This window comes from Lycorma delicatula, chromosome 4, assembly GCF_047948215.1.
Source record: "Lycorma delicatula isolate Av1 chromosome 4, ASM4794821v1, whole genome shotgun sequence".
NCBI classification, from domain to species: domain Eukaryota; kingdom Metazoa; phylum Arthropoda; class Insecta; order Hemiptera; family Fulgoridae; genus Lycorma; species Lycorma delicatula.
The window spans coordinates 19,409,667-19,433,273 of NC_134458.1; the positions used below are offsets into that span (position 1 = coordinate 19,409,667).

The following is a 23,607-nucleotide window of genomic DNA, read 5'->3' on the forward strand; positions in this document are numbered from 1 at the left end:
GATTTAAATATAATTAATTATGACATTTTATTTTGATGAAGTTTCAAAATTATCATTTTTTAAACATAAAATACACTTTTTTTTAAATATATGCTATTATCAAGAATTGATATAAAAAAATTAAATTTAATTAATTTCAATTTTAATTAAATTTCTATTAAAAATTAATAATATAGAAGTAAACCTATATTTTAAAAAATTATTTAATTTTATTTCAGCTATTACATTAACTACATATAAAACACTATTCAACTGTGGCTGAATGCGAGTGTTTACAGTTAAACATGAATATTAACTTAAAATTTTGTATATTTTTCTGTAAGAAGACAAATAATGCTGTGAAACAGCAAAAGCGCTTTCTTAAGGCAAGTTTCATACACTCTTATGGTGGTAGAATATATAAAATAACATATTTGTGTTAAAATATAATAATTACTGATTAAGCTGTGCACATAGCTTATTTTATTTTTTTTTGCAACTGATAAAGTCATTACAAATTTTTAATATTTTACAAATTAGTTATGCTATTTTAAGACAAGTACTAAGAATAGATTATCTGCTTCTTCAAAAATTGATTCTCAGCCATCTTACATCATATTGCTTGTGTATGAATATATATATAATAATAATAATACACAATCATCAATTTTTACAATGAATTAATTACATTATAGAAAGTTTTAAGAACATAATATAATAATTTAATTTGATCTAAACCAAGAGAAAATGTCTGAGGTATATCAAATAAAGACGTCTTGTTATATCACTCAATTACACAATAAAATAGCTAGATGCAGAGTTAAACCAAAGAATAGATAGTAATTACAGTGCTTATTATTAAGCTAATAGAGGACAAGTATCTCTATCCTCTTGATACTGTTAAAAAAATTGATCTCTCTGGATCTCTTGATGTTAAAAAAGTAATCTCTTTTTAGTCTAAATGCCATGAATGCACTCAATCGAGTTGCATAAATAATTTCTGAATTAAATTTACACTAGTATTGATTTGCCAAAAATAAATAAAATCCAGGATAACTATGTTTCAGTAATACAGATCAGTTACAGAAGAAAATAGGAATAATTTTTAAACAAAAAGAAGTATTTAAAAAAAAAAAATATATATATATATATATATATATATACACCATCGACTTATATGTAGATTAAGAAGTGAAATTTAAAATTAATCAATTAAAAGCAAAGATTACAGTTTAGGATAACTGTTAAAATATAAGCTGATATAATTTAAATAACTACACAATTAAAAAGCTTTTTTTTAAGACATGAAAATCATCAAAATCTACAATAAAAGCATTGAACGTGTATATGTTAATGTCTACCACTAGAATTTCTAGACTTTTAATGAATTTTTTAATGTCTAGAATTTTTTTTAATGTCTACCAATAGAATTTACAAATACATCAAAAAGATTTCCAATCCCGTTAAGCTCACTGGGCCGTGATTACAGAGACAACAAATCTTTATAATATTCAGTACAACATATGTAAACAGAGGCAGACAAAGAAATCAGTATATAATGAAAAATATCAGCAGAGTTCGCAACACAGAAGTCATACGCTGCGTTTACAGCATTCAGATTCATATTTCTTATAACTCTTGCTAAAGCAAGATACCCGCAGCATACAGATTGTACAAAGATTAAAATGCTAGACCCACATTTTTTATCGTGCTCTCTACATTATAATTTGCTGTCACAAGCATTTGATATGTTTGATATTAAATCTGTTAGATTCTGTGCATGTATTTTCAAACATATGTGCACACACCCCGACAGCAAAATATTTTTTCAGGCTCTATCTAAACACTATGCGTATATTTATCTGAGATCTTCAACTGAAACTTTAAAATAAGTTGATACTGATAAAAAAGTGTTAGTCTTTACACTTCAAAATAAAACTCATTTTTACTACATCACTAAACATCTTAAATTACTAGAAAACACTTCCAGAAACAGAAGAACAAAATGGTTGCTGCAGCTGGTCCAGGAGCGAGATAATAGTATTTAAAACAATATGGAAGCAGTCATCACAATAAATACAATCAAATTACAAAAAAAAAAATTTACTGCCACTGAAGTTACAACCTTATTTAATAATAACTTGAGCGTACATAAACAAAGATTTGCCTCATTTTCTCATATCCAACACTAATTTAAAAAAAAAAAACCATAGATCCACTCATATATATACATTGTAAACAGATATTACAAGGTGTTTGGTTCATATATACCCTAATGTCGATAGGAATTATAGACTGATAAAGTGTGTGCACATATATATATATTTATACATGGACACTACTATTCATCTGTAAAAAATCACACCTTCAATCAAAATATGCCACAGACAACTGAATAAAATAATCAGAAAAATAACACAACTAAATGATTAAAGATAATAATAACATGGCTTAAACAACCAATTAATCCTAAATATAATGTATGACAAAAGTTATCATGTAAAATATGATTTTGCAGGGGAAAAAATGTTCAACATCAATGAACTGTAAGTCAATATAAATGTAAAGAAGAATAATGCACTTTTGTGCTGTCAATAAGGAACACAATACTTAATTCTTAATTAATTATAATAGTAATTAATTAATGGCAGTCGCAGAATACTGCAAGACATTCTTAAATTATATACATGTAATAAAATAATTGTTATCAATCGATCTGGTCTCTACTGTAATTAAAAGATGATTCGATTACCACAACTTTAACAAACAAAAAAACTTTTGACAAACATCCTGTATAAAAGGCAGAATAACACAAAAAATTGCACCTTACAATAACACTTAAAATACTTCCCGTAAAATAAAGAAATTATTAAATGCTTACTCAAAAATGGAAACTAATATATAATTATACAAAAATATAAATATAGAATGTGCTATGCATTAGTAACTGAAACCAATCGAATAAATACCAAATAAACTAACAACTTACATCAATAAATAGCACTACACGTATCCTTTGCAAGTCAGTCTGATGAGTAACGCCACAAACAGCGTATTCTATATTTATTTACATGTCAAATCTATAAATTATGATATCAAATTTGTATCAATTCTCGAATATAAAAACAAAAATGATATTTAAAAGCTAAAAGTACAAAATAAGTTTGAACTGAAATCGGAGGAGCACAAAAGAAATAAACAAAATTATTAAATAAGCAATAGTCGATCTCGTTTTAAGAATATATAATATAAACCTACAATCAGACTTTAAAGATCTATAAACATCCTCTGACAACAAATTTTCTGATCATATTTCGAGTAGCAGATGCTAGAGAAGTAGCAGCGTACAAGATTAACCATTGTGCAAGAAATAAAGCAGGTTTAATAAAGTATACTTCAGAAGAAATATGGGTGAAACATTGCCAACAGATTGCTTAACAGATTAGAAAAACAGAACTGTCAGTGCTCAACAAACTTCAACTACAAAAAACATAAATTCTATCCATCCACCCCTTTATTCATCAGTTTTAGCTCCCAAAGACTTCCTTCTCTTCTTTTTTTTTTAAAATACAAAAATCAATGAAGAGATAAGGATTTGGTATAATCTAGAATATTTAATAGAGATTGACAAAATGACTGAAATTACAGAGAAAGATTCATAGGATACTACCAGATCACATCGAAAACTTCCGGACTGAAGCACTCCTGAAAGAATCCTTTGTATTTTAGAAGGGCAGTGGCAATTACAATTTAAGGCATCTACTTTTTTTTCTATAGATCTCCAGAACTTTAGGTAACAACATAAAAACCGAACATCTAATACAGAAAAAGTAAAATAACCAATTTATTTAATGCTCAAAGGAATAAAATAATATAATTTATATTGCAATCTACAGAATTTTGCAATTGATATTTATAATGCTCGGAACCTGTGATGAAGCTGAATAATTGAACATGACTTTTCTTTTTCTCATAAAAATAATGATAATAGCATAAAGTAAAGCCTATGCAATCGGGTGTTGAAATTAAGTAATCGAGAACAATTATTTATTAAAAATATAATAATAATAATATCGTGTTAATAAAGCCATTAATAATACTGGAGTAATAGTATAATGCTGAGTTTACAAGCGACTGAGATTTAAGAATTTTAAATATGATAAAGAATTACAAATAAAGAAAAATTAAAATCTTTGTCAAATATTGATTACAATCAATACACAGAATGGGAAAATTCATTTTATCAAGTGAATGTATTGATTAATCCAGTTTTGGATAAGATTCCCAGTAAAGGATCAGGAATATTTCAATTATCATATCATTTGTCTCATCTTCCTCATTACAACACAAGTTTTCTGTGTTTGAAGGAAATAATAATAACAAAATTAAAATAAAGAATTAATATAAAAAAGAAGTTTTTAATTAATGCAGGGGTCCTCACTTTCCGAGTATTCATTATCCAAGTCCCCACAGTTATGTGGCTCACAGTTACAAGAGAAAAATTAAGTTGCACATGGCACATGACCTCCTCGGCCATCAGCTGTTCCTGCCTTACTGCAGACTATGTATGGCACAGCTGAACCAAATTCCTGCCGTTTCCTTTGTGTACTACTGTACTGTTATAGATGTGCGTACAGTGCATTACTAGTTAATGTTTTGAGTTGATATTGCGTAGTCCATTTAAACAATTCTGTCTTCTTAATTCAGTTGTCAGGATTAAAAAGAATAAGCAGTCTAAAGTAACAGTGTTATTTTTTGTGTTTCATTTGTGCTTTGTTTACAATACAAAGGACTGTACAGTGATGTTTTACTTATTTATTATTTTGATTATTAATTTATTACTGTACACTATTTATTTTTATACTATACAACCATGAACAGCAAACATAGTGGTAATGGCACAAAATCACAGGTGCTTCAAAGGAAACGTTCTAGTTACAGTTTAGAAGTAAAGTTAAATGTCATTAGCCAGAATAGAAGTGGTGAATGTGACACTGACATTTTTTGTTCCCTTAACAGAGACCACCGTTCATACCATACTAAGTAATGCAGAGGATATTCAACGAAGACGTAAGACTATGGTAAGACACTCTGAAATTAAATTGACATATAAAAGAAGTAACGTAAATGAGACAATGTAAAGCTGATTAGATACATGGATAGAAGACCTTTACCAAAAACACAAACCTGTTAGTTTGGCACTTATACAGGAGAAGGCTTTCAGTTTATACACAGATATTCACAGAGAATTAGAAGGAGAAATTGACAACAAAATAAACTTTGCTGCTTCTAAGGGCTGGTTTCACCAATTTCAAAAGCTTATGGTTTTAAAAATGTCAAAATTCTGAGAGAAGCTGCTAGTGCCGACATTGAAGCCAGTGAAACTTATCCTGTGGAATTTAAAAAATCAACTGCCAAAGGCGCATATAGCCCTAAAAAAGTTTTTAACGTGGACAAAACAGGTTTATACTGGAAAAGAATGGCATCAAGAAAATATATATCAATAAAAAAAAAGCAGTGCCAGGTTTCAAATTGTCAAAAGACTGCATGATTATTGTTGTAGGGGAAAATGCAAACGGCAACAAAAAACTTAAGCCTCTTTTTATTTACAGGAGTGAAAATCCTAGGGCATTAAAAATGTCTGTAAAAGTTCACTCCCTTGTACAAATGTCACAACAAAAAGCATGGATTACCAAAGAAATTTTTCATGATTGGTTTATTAATTATTTTGTATCTGAAGTAAAAAAATATTGTGAAGAAGAAAATTAAAAATTTAAGGTCCTGTTTGTTGTAGATAATGCTTCAGCCCAAATCATTGATAAAGATTTGTGCAACCATGTAAAAATGTGTTTTTGCCAACTCGTACAATGACCATAATGCAACCTATGGACCAAGGCATAATAAGCGTAATGAAAGCTTATTACTTATGCTACACATTCCAAAAACTAATTAATGAAACAGTCATAGAAAATGAAAATAACGTGGAACAGTTTTGGAAAGAGTTCAATATCCCTCACTGTGCTGAAGTGATTGGTAAAGCTTGGAAGGATATTTCCGTTAAGCTAATGAACAGATCTTGGAAGAAATTATATCCAGATCTTGTTACAGACATTGAGGAAATAAATGAAAATTCATTATAAAACGAAATAGCAAATCTAGCAAAGGATGCAGGATTTAGTGAAATAAATGAAAATGATATTGGGGAACTGCTTGAATCGCATGTGGTACCTCTAACAAATGAAGATTTGGCCAATTCTGACAGAGCTGGTGGCGACGAAGCTGGGCGACTTTGACAAAGATGTCATTGAGTAAATTTCATCAGTCACGTCTAAAGAAACTGACTTCATTGCAAAGGAATTACATGAGGTTATTGGGAAAATAGACAAAGCGTTAGAATGTTTTTGTAACAACGATCCAGATCAAGACCGTTCCAGTACAGTGAAACGCCAAGTGAATGACGTAATAGCATGTAATTGTGCTGTGCTTAAGGACAAAGATATAGCAGAAATAACAGGAAAAAAGAAACAGATAAAAATAAGTTATTTTTTTGTTAACTTAAATAAGTAACTGATTTAATAATGACGAAGTGTACACAAATTTTATGACTGATATTTTATTACATATACTGTATGGTACTGTACTGTATAGAAATAAATTACACCTTAATAATAAAATAAATGTAACCTTAAAATTAAAGGTTACATGTTTTAAGATTTACTTTATTTTAGTTTATTTTTAGTATATACTAAGTAATTTTCTTCACTTATGATGTACAATATAACTTAGTCATTATTAAAAATTTAGACATACTGTATAAGGTTCTTTTCCATATCCGTATACTGTACTACTATAATTAATTAACTTGCAGTCTTCATTGAGGCACTTTCCCTAAAAGATTTTAATGCTTGTTTAAAGTGGTTTCACTCTAAGTGGTAATTTTGCACAACGAGGACCCTCTGTACTACATTCCACAGAAAAAAATGAAGAAATGGTCATGAGGAGTTCAATAAATCTGAAAGAAATCTCTTCAACTTAACTAATTACAATTTGAATTTGTAGTATCATTACAGGATCAAATCAACTTTCATATCAAAAATGTGTGTGTGTGTATGTGTGCATGCTTTACACAAATTTAAAATAAATACATAAGGCACATGTAAATGAAGAATTATAATGTTAAGAAGTATAAGACATGATTCATTATATTGCTAAAATTATCAAATGGAAATAAATTCCTGACTATTTAAATTTCTATTAAAGTAACAGAGATACAACACACATTTAAGTACAAAAACAAAAATGAATTCTGGTAACATCAAATTGTTAGTTCATTAACGACTTTACATAATACAGTTTTAGGTTTTTATTAATGTACTGCAAATATGTCTATAATGTGTCTTCGTGAACATGCAGGTATACGCATGCGTGAACGCTGCAAATATTCATTTACAAATAACACTAGAAAAGACAATAGTTTATTTATTTATTTCTATATTTTCTTAGAGACTTACTACCATTATAAATCATAACTAAAATAAAACATAGGAAGATAATTCGTTTTCACATCAGTTATATATTATGCCTATAATTAATATTAATATATATATATATATATATATATAATTATTATTTTTATTATTATTATTATTATTCCAAATAACAATATTATGCAAATATTAAAATTTAATGAAACGACAGAAAAAATTAATTCCAAACTTTAATAGAATTAAATTTCAAAGAATGAGGCAATCTCATGAGTAATTTTTTATGAACCCTGTGCCCAACTATTCAATAAAATAGTACATGTAGTTAAGTTTGAACGTAAATATCTTGAAAACAGGATCAGATTTTCATATAGTATGCGTTAAAATTTAACTTATTAAGTATTGTATATGATGTCTGCCCTTACATTTTTTCAAACATATAAATTTCAGAGGATTTTTACATAAATCTTAAAAAAGAACCTGTTTTTAAAGCTTCAATTCCAAAGGTAAAACTTTGCCGATTATAATGTACAAAATTAATAACCAAATTTTTTCTGATTTTTAAATGTTATTTATGACATCTTAAATGGATCTGCCAAGCTTTAAATCATCAACTTTTATACCTTTCTATTTTATAAGCTTTTATAAAGATCTGATACCTCTGTAATTACAACCCAGAGACATACGACACATTTATTGATTTAATTACACATCCGATGTTACAAAATTTAATGTTGGCAGATTTTTAATTACATTTTTGAAATTTATTACAACACTGTGAACGTAGTAGAATTTTGCCACATTCTTTTCAATTTTAAAAGTAATAGATTTACAGATATAAGATTTCAGTATGTGAAAAGAATTTAGTAGCATGAAGTCCCCTTCCCCACCTCACTTATTACATAATATTTTTTTTTTTTTAATTTAGTAAATAATGTACTAATCGTACCACTTTAATAATTAATTTAAAATAGTAAATATGTAATCAAACCAACACTTATGAACCGTATCTGCAAGATGTATTTACAAAGATATAGAATATTTTCAAAAACCATAAGAAACGGAAAAGAAAAAAGTCAATGATTGGAGATTTAGCAGGTCCATTTAAAACAATACTGTAACAAACAGCTGTTTAAAATTTAAAACAATTTGGTATGAACCTCTAAAGTAATAACTGACCAAAGTGAAACCATCAAGAATTTTAAAAACAGTTAATTTTTTGGACAAACTTCTCAAATTAAACCATTAAAAAATGCTTCATGTCAATCGACAAAAAAAAAACAGGCTAAAATGCTATGTATACTTATGAAAATATGAGTCCATTTTTAAAATGTTTATTTTGTCAGAACTGAGGTAATGTGTAATCCAGTGAATAACTAAAGAATGCCAAATCATTTTTACAAATGTTACGATCTTCTACAAAATGCTTGCTAATATAATAAACTATTATTATTATTAAATAATTTTAATTTAATGTTTACCTATTACATAGCTAGAACGTTCTTTGTGTTGCCTGTAATCATGACGAGATAGCTAGGGAAAAGTTTACAATGCTATTCATTTCACAGCACTCATGCTGACACTCTTTCCCTCCTCAGATTTAAATATTATCAGTTTGCATAGTAATGAAGATAATTTTTTTTTAATTTCTGTAAGTATATATGCAATATAAATAACTTTTTAATAGCTGAAATTTTTAACAAGATTTATAACCAATGGGTAAATTTACCATGACCGATTTCATTTTTATAAACTATAGGATAATTGTTTCTGTTCTTAAGAAATTTCATGATTTTTTTATTACACAGATTTCAATCATTTTTACATGATGAAATTTCTATTACCATGCAGAAGCTACCATGGTACGGTATCACAGTCAGGTATTTGTGGTATTCTACTATATATATATATACCGGGTAATACCAGCTGGTATCTTATACAGGCTATAGCTCTCTATTACTGTAGTTATAACTTGCATGACCACTCTGATCCATTAGATAATGGATAATCCTAAAACTACATCCAAATGTGAAACACTTGGTTAATATTCTATAACTTCAATTTAATTTTTTCCTTCAACTTGATTTATATAATGTTTCATAATTTTTAATTGCTTCTACATATCTATTCTATTTTTTTTATTTTTAAATTAAAGCTTTTTATTTTTTTCTTTATCTTTATTTTTGTTTCTATATGCTCAAACTTTCACATTTAAAAAAAAAATGAAAATTATGTGTTACTGGAAATTACATTATTATTTTTAAGTACATAATTAGAAAAAAGTATTTGTTAATTTTGATTTAGAAACCATTAACCAGATTTTTATGTTGTTTCCTTACACATAATGTATAAATATAAATATTTTTTAATAATTATTATAACTGAGAAATAGACAAATATTACCTTTCAATTTCATATTTTCAAAATCAAGACTTATGCAGTTTTTTTTTTATAAGACGATGAAAAACCTATTGCAACACAACATTGTATCACCCTACGACCAAGAGTAAATGATGCCCAAGTAAATATGTAATTTCTATCAACAAATTATGAAGTTTTGTTTTTTGTGATTTGAATTTTCAGATGTTTCTAACGGTATAAATGTGGGTGGTTACAAATGTTTTTGGAATTAGTTACATTTTTACTCGATAACAGCTGGAACAATCCAAACAAAAGCTGTAAATTTTTTTATAAAAACAGGGATTACCTATAATTTATTTTTAATTTTATAATGTTCTCTGAAGAGATCCATCCTTAATTTGTAAAAACTGGTTTGGCAATTAACTTTTCTCTTAAGGTACAATATAAAAACTGTTTAATAACAAAGACATTAAACAGTACTGGATGAAGTTTCCTTGCTGTTGGAATTCATTAATGGCTAAAACCTCAACACAAAAAAAAATGTATAGCGTATACAATTTGGAATAGTGTTTTAATATAATGCATTATGAAGCTAGGCCACGTTAAAAGATTGAATTAAACGATATATCCAAAACATTTTAAGTTTACGGCTAAAAAATGTAACATACAGTATAAAACAAAAAAATCTACTATACCACAGGGAAGAAATTTTACTAGATTCAAATGTCATTATTTACCAAAAATTAGTAAAACTTTTGCACAATAAACAGATATGAAAATATATTAAAATAAAAATATCTCAATGAGATGTTATAAATACAAAAGCTAAATATACAAAAACAATACAACATATAATCAAGACTACATAATGCTAAGCCTTTTTGTAATACCATATATATTTAAATACAATGAACTTACAAGAAATTATTACAGGGCTCAGAAAATTACACTATAACCGAATATTCAATACCTAAATGATTAATGCAACAAGAGCTGTGGTTACAGATATTTAATTACCAGTTACCTACAAATAAAAACAGAACTTTTAATTTTTTAATATGACAAGAAACAAAAAAATATTTAAAACTACATTTATTTATTACCCAGTCTAACTGATATTATAATGTTAAGATCTATTTAATAATCCTAAGCTTTATCCAACTAAATTTATATTCCGTTTTGCTGACTTAATAATCAGAAGTTAAGTAAAAACAAAAAGATACTTATTACAAAAAAAAAGAGATATACAATAAGATGAGCATTTTGCTTGTCAAACAATTATCACTCTGAACACATACTAATGATGATAGTTTATTACCAATTAAAATGTGCATCAAGTTATAAATGTACATTTTTTCCAGTAAATGGCTCTTAGGCAATTCCTTTGCTATCTTATCAATAACCATTTAGCATAATTTCTTGTAATCTATAATTTAACCAACTGTATTTTAAAATGAGCAACAAATGAATAAGAAGAACATATAATTAATAAAACAATGTATGAATACAGAAATTCATAAAATACAAATAACTGATATCCTAAAATTTCACATTTTTAAAAACATCAAAACATCAACTCAAAGTATCGAAACTCAATTAGCAATCCCTAGAAAAATGATAGTTTTTGAAGTCTGCAGAAAAAAACAAAAGTTTATTTAAAATGTATTGGATCAGAAAAAAATAGTAATTTAATAACACCAAAGATCACAGCCTCAAAAATAAAATGTTTAACATCCAAGTCGACGTGATTACATGAAGTTTACATTACATTCGAGAAATAAATCAAGATATATAAATTAGATCTAATAATATGAAAAATATACTCATCATAGATTAAATAAGAAATAAAAATATTTTCAACAAAAAAAATAATATATTTAGAAACTATTTTAAAATTTCTCCATCAATCGATTATAATTTTTTAATTTTTTCACCACTCATGTAATGTTGATGAATTATTCCTTACGCCAGGTCGAGTTTATTTTTTATGCAAAGTATTTGGTCAAAAGCACACCCACAAAATTCAAAATTTAGAACCATTCAGAGAAATTCACAATTTTTTTCTTTCAACTTCCATTTGTGATAATGTTGATATCTCTCTCAGGATTCAATGATGGCTATATATACTACAGATTTAACTTCTAGTAGAGTTAATGCTAGGGATATTACACATCTTGGTCTAACAACCTTTCTGTTCAACAGTCTGGTATAAATAAAAACCTTAGATGTTACATCTCTTCATAACTAAAGTTTCTGATATTACTGAGACAGAATCCAATACAACCAAAACTCTTACAAAACATTATTTTGTTATAATTCAAAAAACTATCACTATATTAATATGTTTTTTATTGTTAAATTTGTATAATTAACTCATCTAGTGTACACAAAGTTTTCAAAGCTATAATGTCACATCAGTTTATAGTATAAGAGGATAATGCATGTGATAATTTATGCATGTGTAAGTTGAGAACATGTATCCATAAATGTTCAATTACATAGTTTTATTAGATTTAACAATAAAAACCACTATTAGAAGAATTAACCGATCTAAAAAGTTTTCATTTTATCTCTGAAAAATGGGATACCTATATAACATTAGGCTCTGAACTCGCTTTAAGTTTTGTTTTTAATTAGTTCCATTAGATATCAGACAATGAAAAATTTGCACAATATCATATTAAAATTTTTATTATTTTATAAACATGAAACGTGAGTAGAAAAAGAATATTAATATGCTATTCACATTTATTCATCAGTAAACACTTTAATAAACTGAATCCTAGCAGCAAAATATAATAATTTTGTTAAAATTAATAATTTTCTATTTTTTCCTTTTTTTTTTATCAAAGAAGTAGATCGTAACAAAAAAAGAAAAGGCAATAAAGAAGTTTTTAAATAGTCAAGACAAAATTATTCTATTTACTTAATACTCCATATAGAAGGTTAGTATATTGTGTTGTGTGTATAGAAAAGAGCAGTTCACAGACATCTTGTGAAATTAATTCATAATTTAATGACAAAAATTGTTATTAAAAAAAACTTATCACTAAAATCCATACTAACTTTACGTGACTTTGACTGTGCATTAAAGAATGAGTTTTACAAACCAGCATTCAATAGACATCAATGTAACAAATTTTTCACACACCGAAACTAAAATGCCACTTCTAACTTTTACTTACGACTCCCTATCTGGATCAATGTTTTTTTAGATATGGTGTTAGATCAAAAATATGACCTCTGGTATTCAATATTCAATTCATTACTTATATCACAACTATCAAAGGAACTGTTACTAATAAGTATAATTTTTAAATTATGCAATAGAAAACACTAAGAGACATCTGAGTTCCAGTAATTCAATAAATTTAGATGACATATAACCTCACTAGAATTTACTTACGTATTGCAGATATTAGAAGTAAGAAAACACAATTACATCATAAAAATAAATGTAGAAAACAACAAGAATTTAAAAAAATCATTAATAATGTACATATTATACTTAAAACTATTTAAATTTATACTTAACAAAAAAAAAAAATTTGTATTACATAAAATCAAAATTTTAAATATAAATCTGTGTATAAAACGAACACACAACTAAATTGAAACAATTTAAATAAAAAATACACACTTATTGCGTGAAGCTGTCTACAAACGAAAAATTTTAATTTTAGCAAAAGAAAAACTTAAATAAATACCAATATTTATTATGACAACAATTAGAGCCAGCATAAAAATGAACATAAAAATTAGAATACATAAATATAACTACAAATTCAATAATATAACAAACATAATTAATTTATAATAAATGTATCATTCAAAAATGCGATTTGAATCACACAACGTACAAAATACAGACAAAAACTAACTTAATAGGAAATTTTCTAAAATATCCTAACAAAAACTGAGCAACATCATATAATAACTGAATAAATAAAATTCTATAAACACAAGAATGTTATACAGTGTAATAAAATTACTATACAGTAAAACCTGTTCAAGATATGATCAGATACGATTGGCAGTGTGTTTTTGCTTAAAAGAAAGTAGTGCCTGGTTTGTAAGCGTGTGTATCCATATATTTGAGGAAGTAATAGCACAGCTGCAACAGTTCTTTCACCAAATATATGCTTAGAGCCAAGATATAATTAATTATGAGGGATTAAATGCAAATTAGAAAAACAAATTGATCATATACTCTTAGTATCAGACAAATCTATTCTTCATGTCTAATATAAAATTATATTTTTCTTACATTTCTTCATCTACACTTCGTAGATGAAATCACACTTTATTATAAAAAAATATTTTTAATTAAAAATTACTAAACAATTTGAAAAGCTAAACACATTTACTTCTGATTTAAAGACAATTTCAAGATTTTAAAACAAAAACTTCTTGCTCTTATTAATTAAATTGTTTCAGAACTGTTCTCTAAGCGGATCAGAATAAAAGTACATATTTTTAGGGAAAAATTATGGATTTATTTAAAACTGCTGAGAGGACAAGCGACTATCCTTCCCGAATGTGTAATATGAAATCTGGATCATACCTAGTTACCGATCGGTTAGTATAACTTTTATATACTCATAATTCATCTGAACAACATACTTGTAAGATATTCCATGAGAAACAATTAAAAGGTTCTGTCTTAACATACTGGACGTTATCTGGTGAAGTCATATTATACAAATTATGGTCTGTACATAATAACTGCGCAGTAAAAATGACACCGCCTTTCTGTATTGTGTTAAGATGATTATTTGCTCATAAAGGTTACAGATAATATAATTACATTTTTAACAATTCAGAACTTAGAAAATCGATCGATATAGCCAAGATTTTGGCTAAAACAGGTCTCACTGTAAACAAATTTAATAAACAATTCAAAACAGATAGTAATAATTAAAAGAAGATCATATAAACAAAAAATGACAAAAGCAAATCAAAGATGAAGATGTATTTATCAAGACATATATTATGAAAACAATGACTATAAATAAGTTATATGAATATGACATGTTTAACTAATAATAAAATAAATTAACACCTTTAATGTCACTTATTACATAAATAAAAATTCTTACATACTTTTCATACATGACCTGATACTGTGAAAATTATTATTATTCACATATTAACAAAGATTTTAAGAAACTAAGTTCACGTTTATCAATTTTCATTTTATCATTTACTTGAAAAAAAAAGAACTCTTTTAACAACCATATTTTTGAAACAGACTATAAAACAGTAATACTGATTTATTAATAAGTGATTGTGAATCAAAATCAATCACATAATTTTCCTTATTTGATTGTTGTTTACTTTCTATTAGAAAATACTTAAACCTCATAAGTAATAATAAATATTAATTATTTGTTTTTTTTTTAATAATAAAACAGATAATACAGAAACTGATCGACGCAAAGACAAGAAAAGGGAAAGAAGATGTGACAGTTGGAAGTATAAGTAGAAGAAACCAATAGGAAAATCATACTTCTATTACAAATACAAAATAAACAAGATTATGAAAAAATTTATAAATTCAAACTGTAATAATAAATTCAAACAATATAAACAATTTAAAAAAAGTGATAGGATGAAATTTAACTGCAGCTTTTGACTTTAAACATCATCATTTAAATCAGATGACGCAAAGGAAAAGCCAGTTTCAAATATTACATTCTAAAACACATTTTAACAAATTGGTGTGCGTCAAAAAGTATTTATCAACTTGATGCTATAACTCAGAAAACTTACAACTGAATACATTATTCACTCTTGTGCTAAATACAAGAATGACTAATATTTCAGTTGAAAAAAATCAGCTGCATCTGCGCAATAACCACTACGTCCTACCCCATCACAGCCTGTCCAGCACATTGAAGCAGATTAATAAATATAGAATTTTTTAAAAATGTCTATCAATTAAAATATAATAATAAAATAGCACATTTTATAACCATGTACACAGTTACTCTGAAGTAAAGGTCATAGCTTAATAAAATGGTTTCAAAGGTTAATACCCATCATCAGTCCTTCATAAAAATAAATCTTATATGAAATTTTTGTTTAATATATTATATTATGACTAAAAAACTATGACTGATCCCTGGTCATGACAGAAGAGAGGGTCTGAAAGAAAAAAAAACAGTAGTATATTGTCAACCCAAATAATTAATTAAATATAAAATTCATAATACCTCAAGTACTGATGATGGATACTAGCATCTGAAAGTCCTCTCTTCAAAACGATAAATCACCTTATTTCAAAGTTACACGGTTACAAAAAAAAATATTATTTTAATACCACAAATGGACAGAAACATATAAACACACACATATATATAATATATATAAAGAATTCCTACCAAAATCTAATAAACTAAACATTATAATTGATTTATTAAATTTATTATGTATATTTATGAATTATTTGATAATTCATAAATGTAACATTTGTCTAGTCATTAAAATAAACAAAAAGATGGTTAAATACTCTTGAATTTATTTTATTAACAAAGAATTAAAAAAGAATGTAATAAAAATAATTTTAAATTCACGTCAAATTCTAAAATAGAGAAATGTTAAAATTTGTCATTTACAAATTTCAATTCAGCAAATGGCACAGTGACTTAATCAAATTAGGCTTTCATTTGATAATTAAAATATTATGTTTTTAAATAACATGAATTAAATCTATTAAAAAAAAGAAAGGTCACTCATTTGATGAGGTTTAAGCTGCATACTGCAGATATTAAGCAATTACTACTTCATACCTTACAGCTTGCCTGCAAGCGGTCAACAATTTTACACCTGACCTATTACACAAATTTGAACTTGTTAAGTTATATTAACTAATTAATATTATTAACTAAGTGTCAAAACATAAAATTTATAACAGCTTTGAAAATAACATATACCACTTAATAAAAGTTTTACTTTTAATGATAAATCAATTGAACAGCTTAATAAAATACACCTGTTTTATCGGTCATTAGAGATATAAAATATAGTGACTAAATTATGCAACTGATCGGCACCTTTTAGAATATTTTTAAAATTACAAAATTCACATCAAATACAAACACATAAAATTAAGACAGTCAAATGTCAGACGAAGACGAGATCACTGCATATAATTACATTTGAAAACATTCAAAGTAAATTTATCACACTAAGGCAAAAACTTCAATTTACATGTCACTTTACGACAGCTATGTCAGTGGCACTGTGTTTGCCGGAAGCTGGGGTAGTTTGCCTGATGAAAACTGAGAATGGCGGGAATGCATTGTACTGGCCCGATCATCAGACAATTGAACTCTTAGTTTGTTGGTCGAGGCAATTGTGTTATTATTGCGTACCTGAGCAGGAGTTCGCATGACTGCTGATGAAGCAGAATCATTATTTGCAGGAGGCCGTGGAAGTCTTCTACGTAACCAAGCATGCCGTAAAGCTGATTGAGGGGTCATTCTTTGATCCGGATCCCATTCGAGACACCTTCGAACAAAGTCTAAAAAGAGCGGATCATCACAACCCTTTAGAGCACGGTAAAGTTCTTTTGATCCCGGAGGACCACGTGGTTTTCCTCTTCTAGACACACCCCCAGTAAGGACAGTTGAACCATCTGGATGTGCTGTTGCAGTACAGTAACGCGGATACCCTTTTGAACTGATAAAGTTCTTGGCTCGTTTCGATGCATCAAGAAGTTTTTGAGGAGGCATACCCAGAAGTTCTATGATACAGGCCAGTTGATCTGCTTCATCCTCCCCTGCAAAATTTAAATAACGTATTTTAATAAAAGAAAAAATTTGTAAGAAGTTTCCTATTTGTTCGAAATAGTTTCCTGATACACACAAAACATAAATAAAATCTATGTTATAACTGACAAAATAGTACACCAAGATCAATCTTGACGATCAATTGTTATATTTATTTTTAAAATGCATTTCATTAAAATTATTGATATATGTGAAATAACACTTATAAAGTATATTATTGTTGTTGCTGAGGATGGAATACTAATCTCCGAAAGCTTGAACATATTTCTATTAATGAATGTTGGTAAGTGGAAAATATAATTATATAAATATCTACTTAACTTATAGAATACTTATCAAATACTTATATCAATATATCTATCTACATCTATATATATATATATATACTTATCAATATTTTATGCAATACTTATCTTACGTCATTCAATGGTATTTCACTGTAGTATTTAATAATTACAAACTTAATATTTTGGTCACTATTTGGAGATCTACATAAATAATATATTCATTGACATTGATAACATAAAAAAGTAATGTTATGTTTAGTGTTGAATTGCCATCGCAAGGATCGGCTTGCTTGTTTTATTTCCCAGTACAGACCCTTAGATATCAGATAAATTTAACAAAACAAACTGCAGCTATGTTATTATGTATGTAATGTTTTAACAAGCCATGACCTTTTTTAACATACTTACAGTATGTACATAGTTTCAAAAATTTAATTAAAAATAAGTTGAAAAAAGGGGGTTGTGAAGCATAGAATTTCCATTAAAAAAACTAATGGAAATCCCAGCCAATTGTTAGAAAAGAGTAGTAGTCTTTTTCACAATATTAGACACTGAAATGGCTGTACATTCAATAACAAGATTGAACTATATTCTTCACTCATATGAAGTAACTGTAGTCTTTATAACAGGTGGCAAAGACTCACAGTATCAATGGAAATTCTTTCCTTACAAGTATATTTTACCCAATTAACTAAAATTATGAAATTATCTGCATATCATAATAGTTAAAAAAAAGCGTAAATGGTAAATGTAAAAACAAATTTTCTACTTAACTGAAATAAACAAAAATTTCTTTAAACTGTCACTTTATTGAAACTATCAGAAAGATGTTTATAAATACTTTAACAGAAAATGCTAATATACTTTATACATTAAGTTTTTATATAAATTCTGATAGATTAACTGTTTTACTGGTACACCAAAATTTGAATTTCTAAAAAACTATATGAACTGCAAGATCATTAAATACGTTTTTTCAAAAACATTTTAAAATTTTATTTAATGTCTTTATTAAGTATAGATGGATATCCAAATAATCCTTTCTTCTCATGATTATAAATTGAAAAAAAATTTCAAGTAGTTGTGTAACTAGTAAAATAGAAAATATAGAATCATCTACTACTTAGAGCAGTGATGACAAACCTTTTTGAGAAGTGGGTCAAATTTTGTTCATTATATTTTTTAATACTGGCCCATGGGTCACCAAGTTAGTGGCATCACTCAGAAAGGGGGGGAGGGTGTGGCAAAAAGGAGACCAATAATTTGGAAACACCAAAAATTTGTTCAGAAAAACTTGACAGTTGACCCTTTTTTTGGTACTCACTTTTAAAATCCTTTAAAAAGGCTTATGTTTCCTTTTTGTTTTAAAACTTTTACTTTTACAAGTGAAGAGCAAAAAATAAAGGTCGACATCAAAAAACTGATATCAGTGGGGTGATACCATGAATTACCACACCACGTGACAACACCATGCTTACTAGTGCCTCTGTTCTGAGTATTTGAATGAACAAGGAATAGAGAAAAGCATATATATATATATATTATGAAATATTCTTTTGTTGCTGTTAGTTTCTTAATATTAGGTTCTTATTCTGTATGGGTGGAATATATTGAAGAGTTATACGGAGGAAATGAATTAGAAAATGGTGTTACAGAGGAAGAAGAGGAAGTTGAGGAGGATGAAATGGGAGAAACAATACTGAGATCTGAATTTAAGAGAGCATTAAAAGATTTAAATGGCAGAAAGGCTCCTGGAATAGACGGAATACCTGTAGAATTACTGCACAGTGCAGGTGAGGAAGCGATTGATAGATTATACAAGTTGGTGTGTAATATTTATGAAAAAGGGGAAGTTCCGTCAGACTTAAAAAAGTGTTATAGTCATGATACCAAAGAAAGCAGGGGCAAATAAATGTGAAGAATACAGAACAATTAGTTTAACTAGTCATGCATCAAAAATCTTAACTAGAATTCTATACAGAAGAATTGAGAGGAGAGTGGAAGAAGTGTTAGGAGAAGACCAATTTGGTTTCAGGAAAAGTATAGGGACAAGGGAAGCAATTTTAGGCCTCAGATTAATAGTAGAAGGAAGATTAAAGAAAAACAAACCAACATACTTGGCATTTATAGATCTAGAAATACAGAGATAGAAGAACAATTGCTAACATGTACAGGAACCAAACAGCAACAGTAATAATTGAAGAACATAAGAAAGAAGCCGTAATAAGAAAGGGAGTCCGACAAGGATGTTCCCTATCCCCGTTACTTTTTAATCTTTACATGGAACTAGGAGTTAATGATGTTAAAGAACAATTTAGATTCAGAGTAACAGTACAAGGTGAAAAGATAAAGATGCTACGATTTGCTGATGATATAGTAATTCTAGCCGAGAGTAAAAAGGATTTAGAAGAAACAATGAACGGCATAGATGAATTCCTACCCAAGAACTATCGCATGAAAATAAACAACTACAAAACAAAAGTAATGAAATGTATTAGAAATAACAAAGATGGACCAATGAATGTGAAAATAGGAAGAGAAAAGATTATGGAGGTAGAAGAATTTTGTTATTTGGGAAACAGAATTACTAAAGATGGACGAAGCAGGATCGATATAAAATGATCTGTTAGGAAGATGTCAAGTTTTGTCACAAATATTTTAATAACTTCAAACATTAATATAATTTGTTCAATTCCCTGAAATTTTTTATTCAGTTCATTGAAATGCTGAGCGATGTCACATACAAACTTTAAATCATTTAACCAATCTATAGTTGAAAATTCATCATTAACTATGATGAATTTTTTTTCATTCAAAAAGATATTTCTTCTAATAAATTGACAAACCGATTAAGAACTCGACCACAACTGAGCCATTGAACATTGTTGTATATCAAAATCCCAGAATATCAGTACTCAATTTCCTCTAATAATTGTGAAAATTCTTGTTTATTAAGACCTTTTGAGTTTATAAAGTTGACAACTTTTATTACAACCGGCATAACATTGGAAAATGTTTTTAAACCTTGCTCACACATAAAACTTGCTGGTGTATTACACAATGGAATTCAATCACAGACTGTCTAATATCTTGCTTAAGCTGCTGAATAAAAGCAATGTTTTTTTCCTGCCATTTCAGATGCACCATCTGTTGTTACAGAAACAATTTTCTGTAGGTCAATATCCATTTCTTTAAACGCATTATCAAATTCTTTAAAAAAAAATCAAGACCGGTACACTTCCCTTTCTACGTTATTATTTCACTAGCTCTTCTTTCATTATATTGCCTGATCTATACCAAGAAAAAACTGCTAGTTGTGCATAACCATTAACATCATTACTCTCATCTAAAATAGTTTAATATATTTCTTCTACATACTTTAAGTTGTTATGTATTTGCAAAGAAATATTTCTTTCTAATTCTATTACTCGATCTGTAATTCTTTTGCAACTTATCGCTAACTCATTTAGCTTTATAATCAAGTCTTTTTCTTTAAAATCTACAAACAAAGTAACACTACAATCTAAAAGAACTTGTTTTACAAATTCTCCTTCTGAAAAAGGTTTCCCATGGGGAGCGATGCGATGGGCTACTTGAAAATTAGCAGTTATAATGTTATTTTTTGGAATCAAAAAGGTTTTTAAAACACTGGTTTGTGAACGATTTTGTTTTTTCTTTGGTAAAAAATATTCTCTCCTTTCTTTGTCTGTTGAGAAGCCAAGATTTGAATTTGACTTTTCAAAATGTCTTTTTACATTGTATGTAAATGAAGCGACTTTTTTGTTACAAATTACACACAGTCATTTTATTCTTTTCAATCACACCATATTTATTCAACATTTGATATGGTCTGGAACTTGTATCATTTGATTTTATATTTTTAACCGCTAACATAGTAAAGCGCTACAAATAAAAATATTTATATTTAGAATATAAGTTTATAAGAAATTTCTTATTAATAACACATATGTAGATGGGAAAATTTAATAAAAATAATAATAAAGTTGAATTATTAAACACTTATAGACGTGAACACCAAGGCTGCCATTAGTTTAACACCGCAATCTGGTACATCCCTGTTCTACAATGCAATGAATATGAGCGCCAAGTTTATGACAGACTGTTGTGAGTTATACACAGGTGCAGCAATATAGAAAATCAGTTAGTCAACATCCATTAGAAATATCTATTTTTATAAATTTGACATTAGATATTTATACTTTAATCTTTTAATATTTTGAAAGTCTGTTCTCTTTTCTATGATATAAAAATAGTTTTATAAAAATCAATGCGCGATTCATTTAAAAAGACTTTGTGGGTCAATGTCTGACACATGGATCATAGGTTTGCCACCACTGATATAGAGGTTATTCCCAAATTTTCCATGCAAAACATTTTTCTTCCAAATCAAGATTTGGAAGAAAAATGTTATCTATTAATCACTTGAAGAAGTGATTAATAGATAATACAAAAATATTATTAAATTCATAAAGTTCTGCAGATAGGAAAGTCACCCCAGTTTTTTGTTCATTAATCACCTAGCTTAACTGCTATTAAATTCACTACATCATTTTTGAAAGTGCCAATAGTCATCCTATTTAGATCATAAGCAGCATCAAGTTGTTGAATCAATAATGCCCCTTCAGTCCACAAAAACTGAATAGTTTATTTTAATTTGTCTTGCTCCATTATTAACTTGTCGCTTCATTCACATAACTGCAGTACCATTTTTCCACTGCTTACATTAGAAAAAAAGAGAGGTTGAGCTTGATGATGCTTGAGCTTGCTTAGTTAACAACTCCATTCGCAGAATTGCAGTACCATTTTTCCACTGCTTACATTAGAAAAATAAGAGAGGTTGAGCTTTATGATAGTTTCACTTAGTAGCAGAGATTTTGATCTTTTTCAAAAAGGAAAAAATCACATTTGCACAGTATATCAATGTTAATTAAACAGAGAACTTTAATTCCTGAATTCCACTGCGCCTTTCTTTATTTATTTCAAGATTTTATTATATTTGGGTGATAATAATTTAAGATTTGCTTATCCAAGTAAAAATAAAACTTATTACAAGGTGCTGCTTTCATTAAAACTACCTTTTTCTGGTAATGAAACATCTTGTGTAGAAAAATAATGCAAACTTACAATTGACAATAACACAAGCATCTTATTTAATACAGAGCATTACAAAATATAATGGTTTCAGAAATTAATATATTCAGTCTCAAACTACAGGAGCTATCTGATCACAAATAAAAGGTGCAACAGAAGAAAAACGTTAATAAAAACTCACACATAATTTTCCGTGTCCTTATTTAATCCTTGATAGTAAAAATTCAACTCTACTTCTTAATTTTTTTTTTAACTTTAGCTACACAGATTTGTATTTATTAACTGATTCCAGTGGTGTAAAGTAACCAGTGATATTCCTAGACAGGAAAGTATGACTAGGAGAGCTCTCTCATATCCCACTCTCCTCTCTCTCTCTCTCCCACTTCCTAGACAGATTTGTCATTCCTATATATTTTAAGTCATAGTTTTCGCAATTAAAATTATACACTCCTTGTTTTTCTAAATGATAATTATTATCTTGATTTATTGTTACACAAGGGTCTTCATAATTTATGTGTTTTATTATTTGTTTTATACATTGTTTTTAATTTAAAAGTTTTAAATATTTTATTAAATTTATTATGTATTCAA

At 27.6% G+C, this 23,607-nt stretch overlaps 1 protein-coding gene across 1 annotated transcript in view; it reads right to left on the bottom strand.

The window, feature by feature from the left end:
* Positions 1-16,458: 16,458 nt before the first annotated feature.
* The window catches only part of Dyrk3 (Dual-specificity tyrosine phosphorylation-regulated kinase 3), a 33,190-nt gene continuing 26,041 nt past the window's right edge, over positions 16,459-23,607 (bottom strand). Inside the window, exon 3 of the mRNA XM_075362442.1 lies at positions 16,459-17,607. Coding sequence (XP_075218557.1) covers positions 17,054-17,607 — 554 coding nt within the window. The 3' untranslated portion in view covers positions 16,459-17,053. The remainder of the gene's footprint in view (positions 17,608-23,607) is intronic.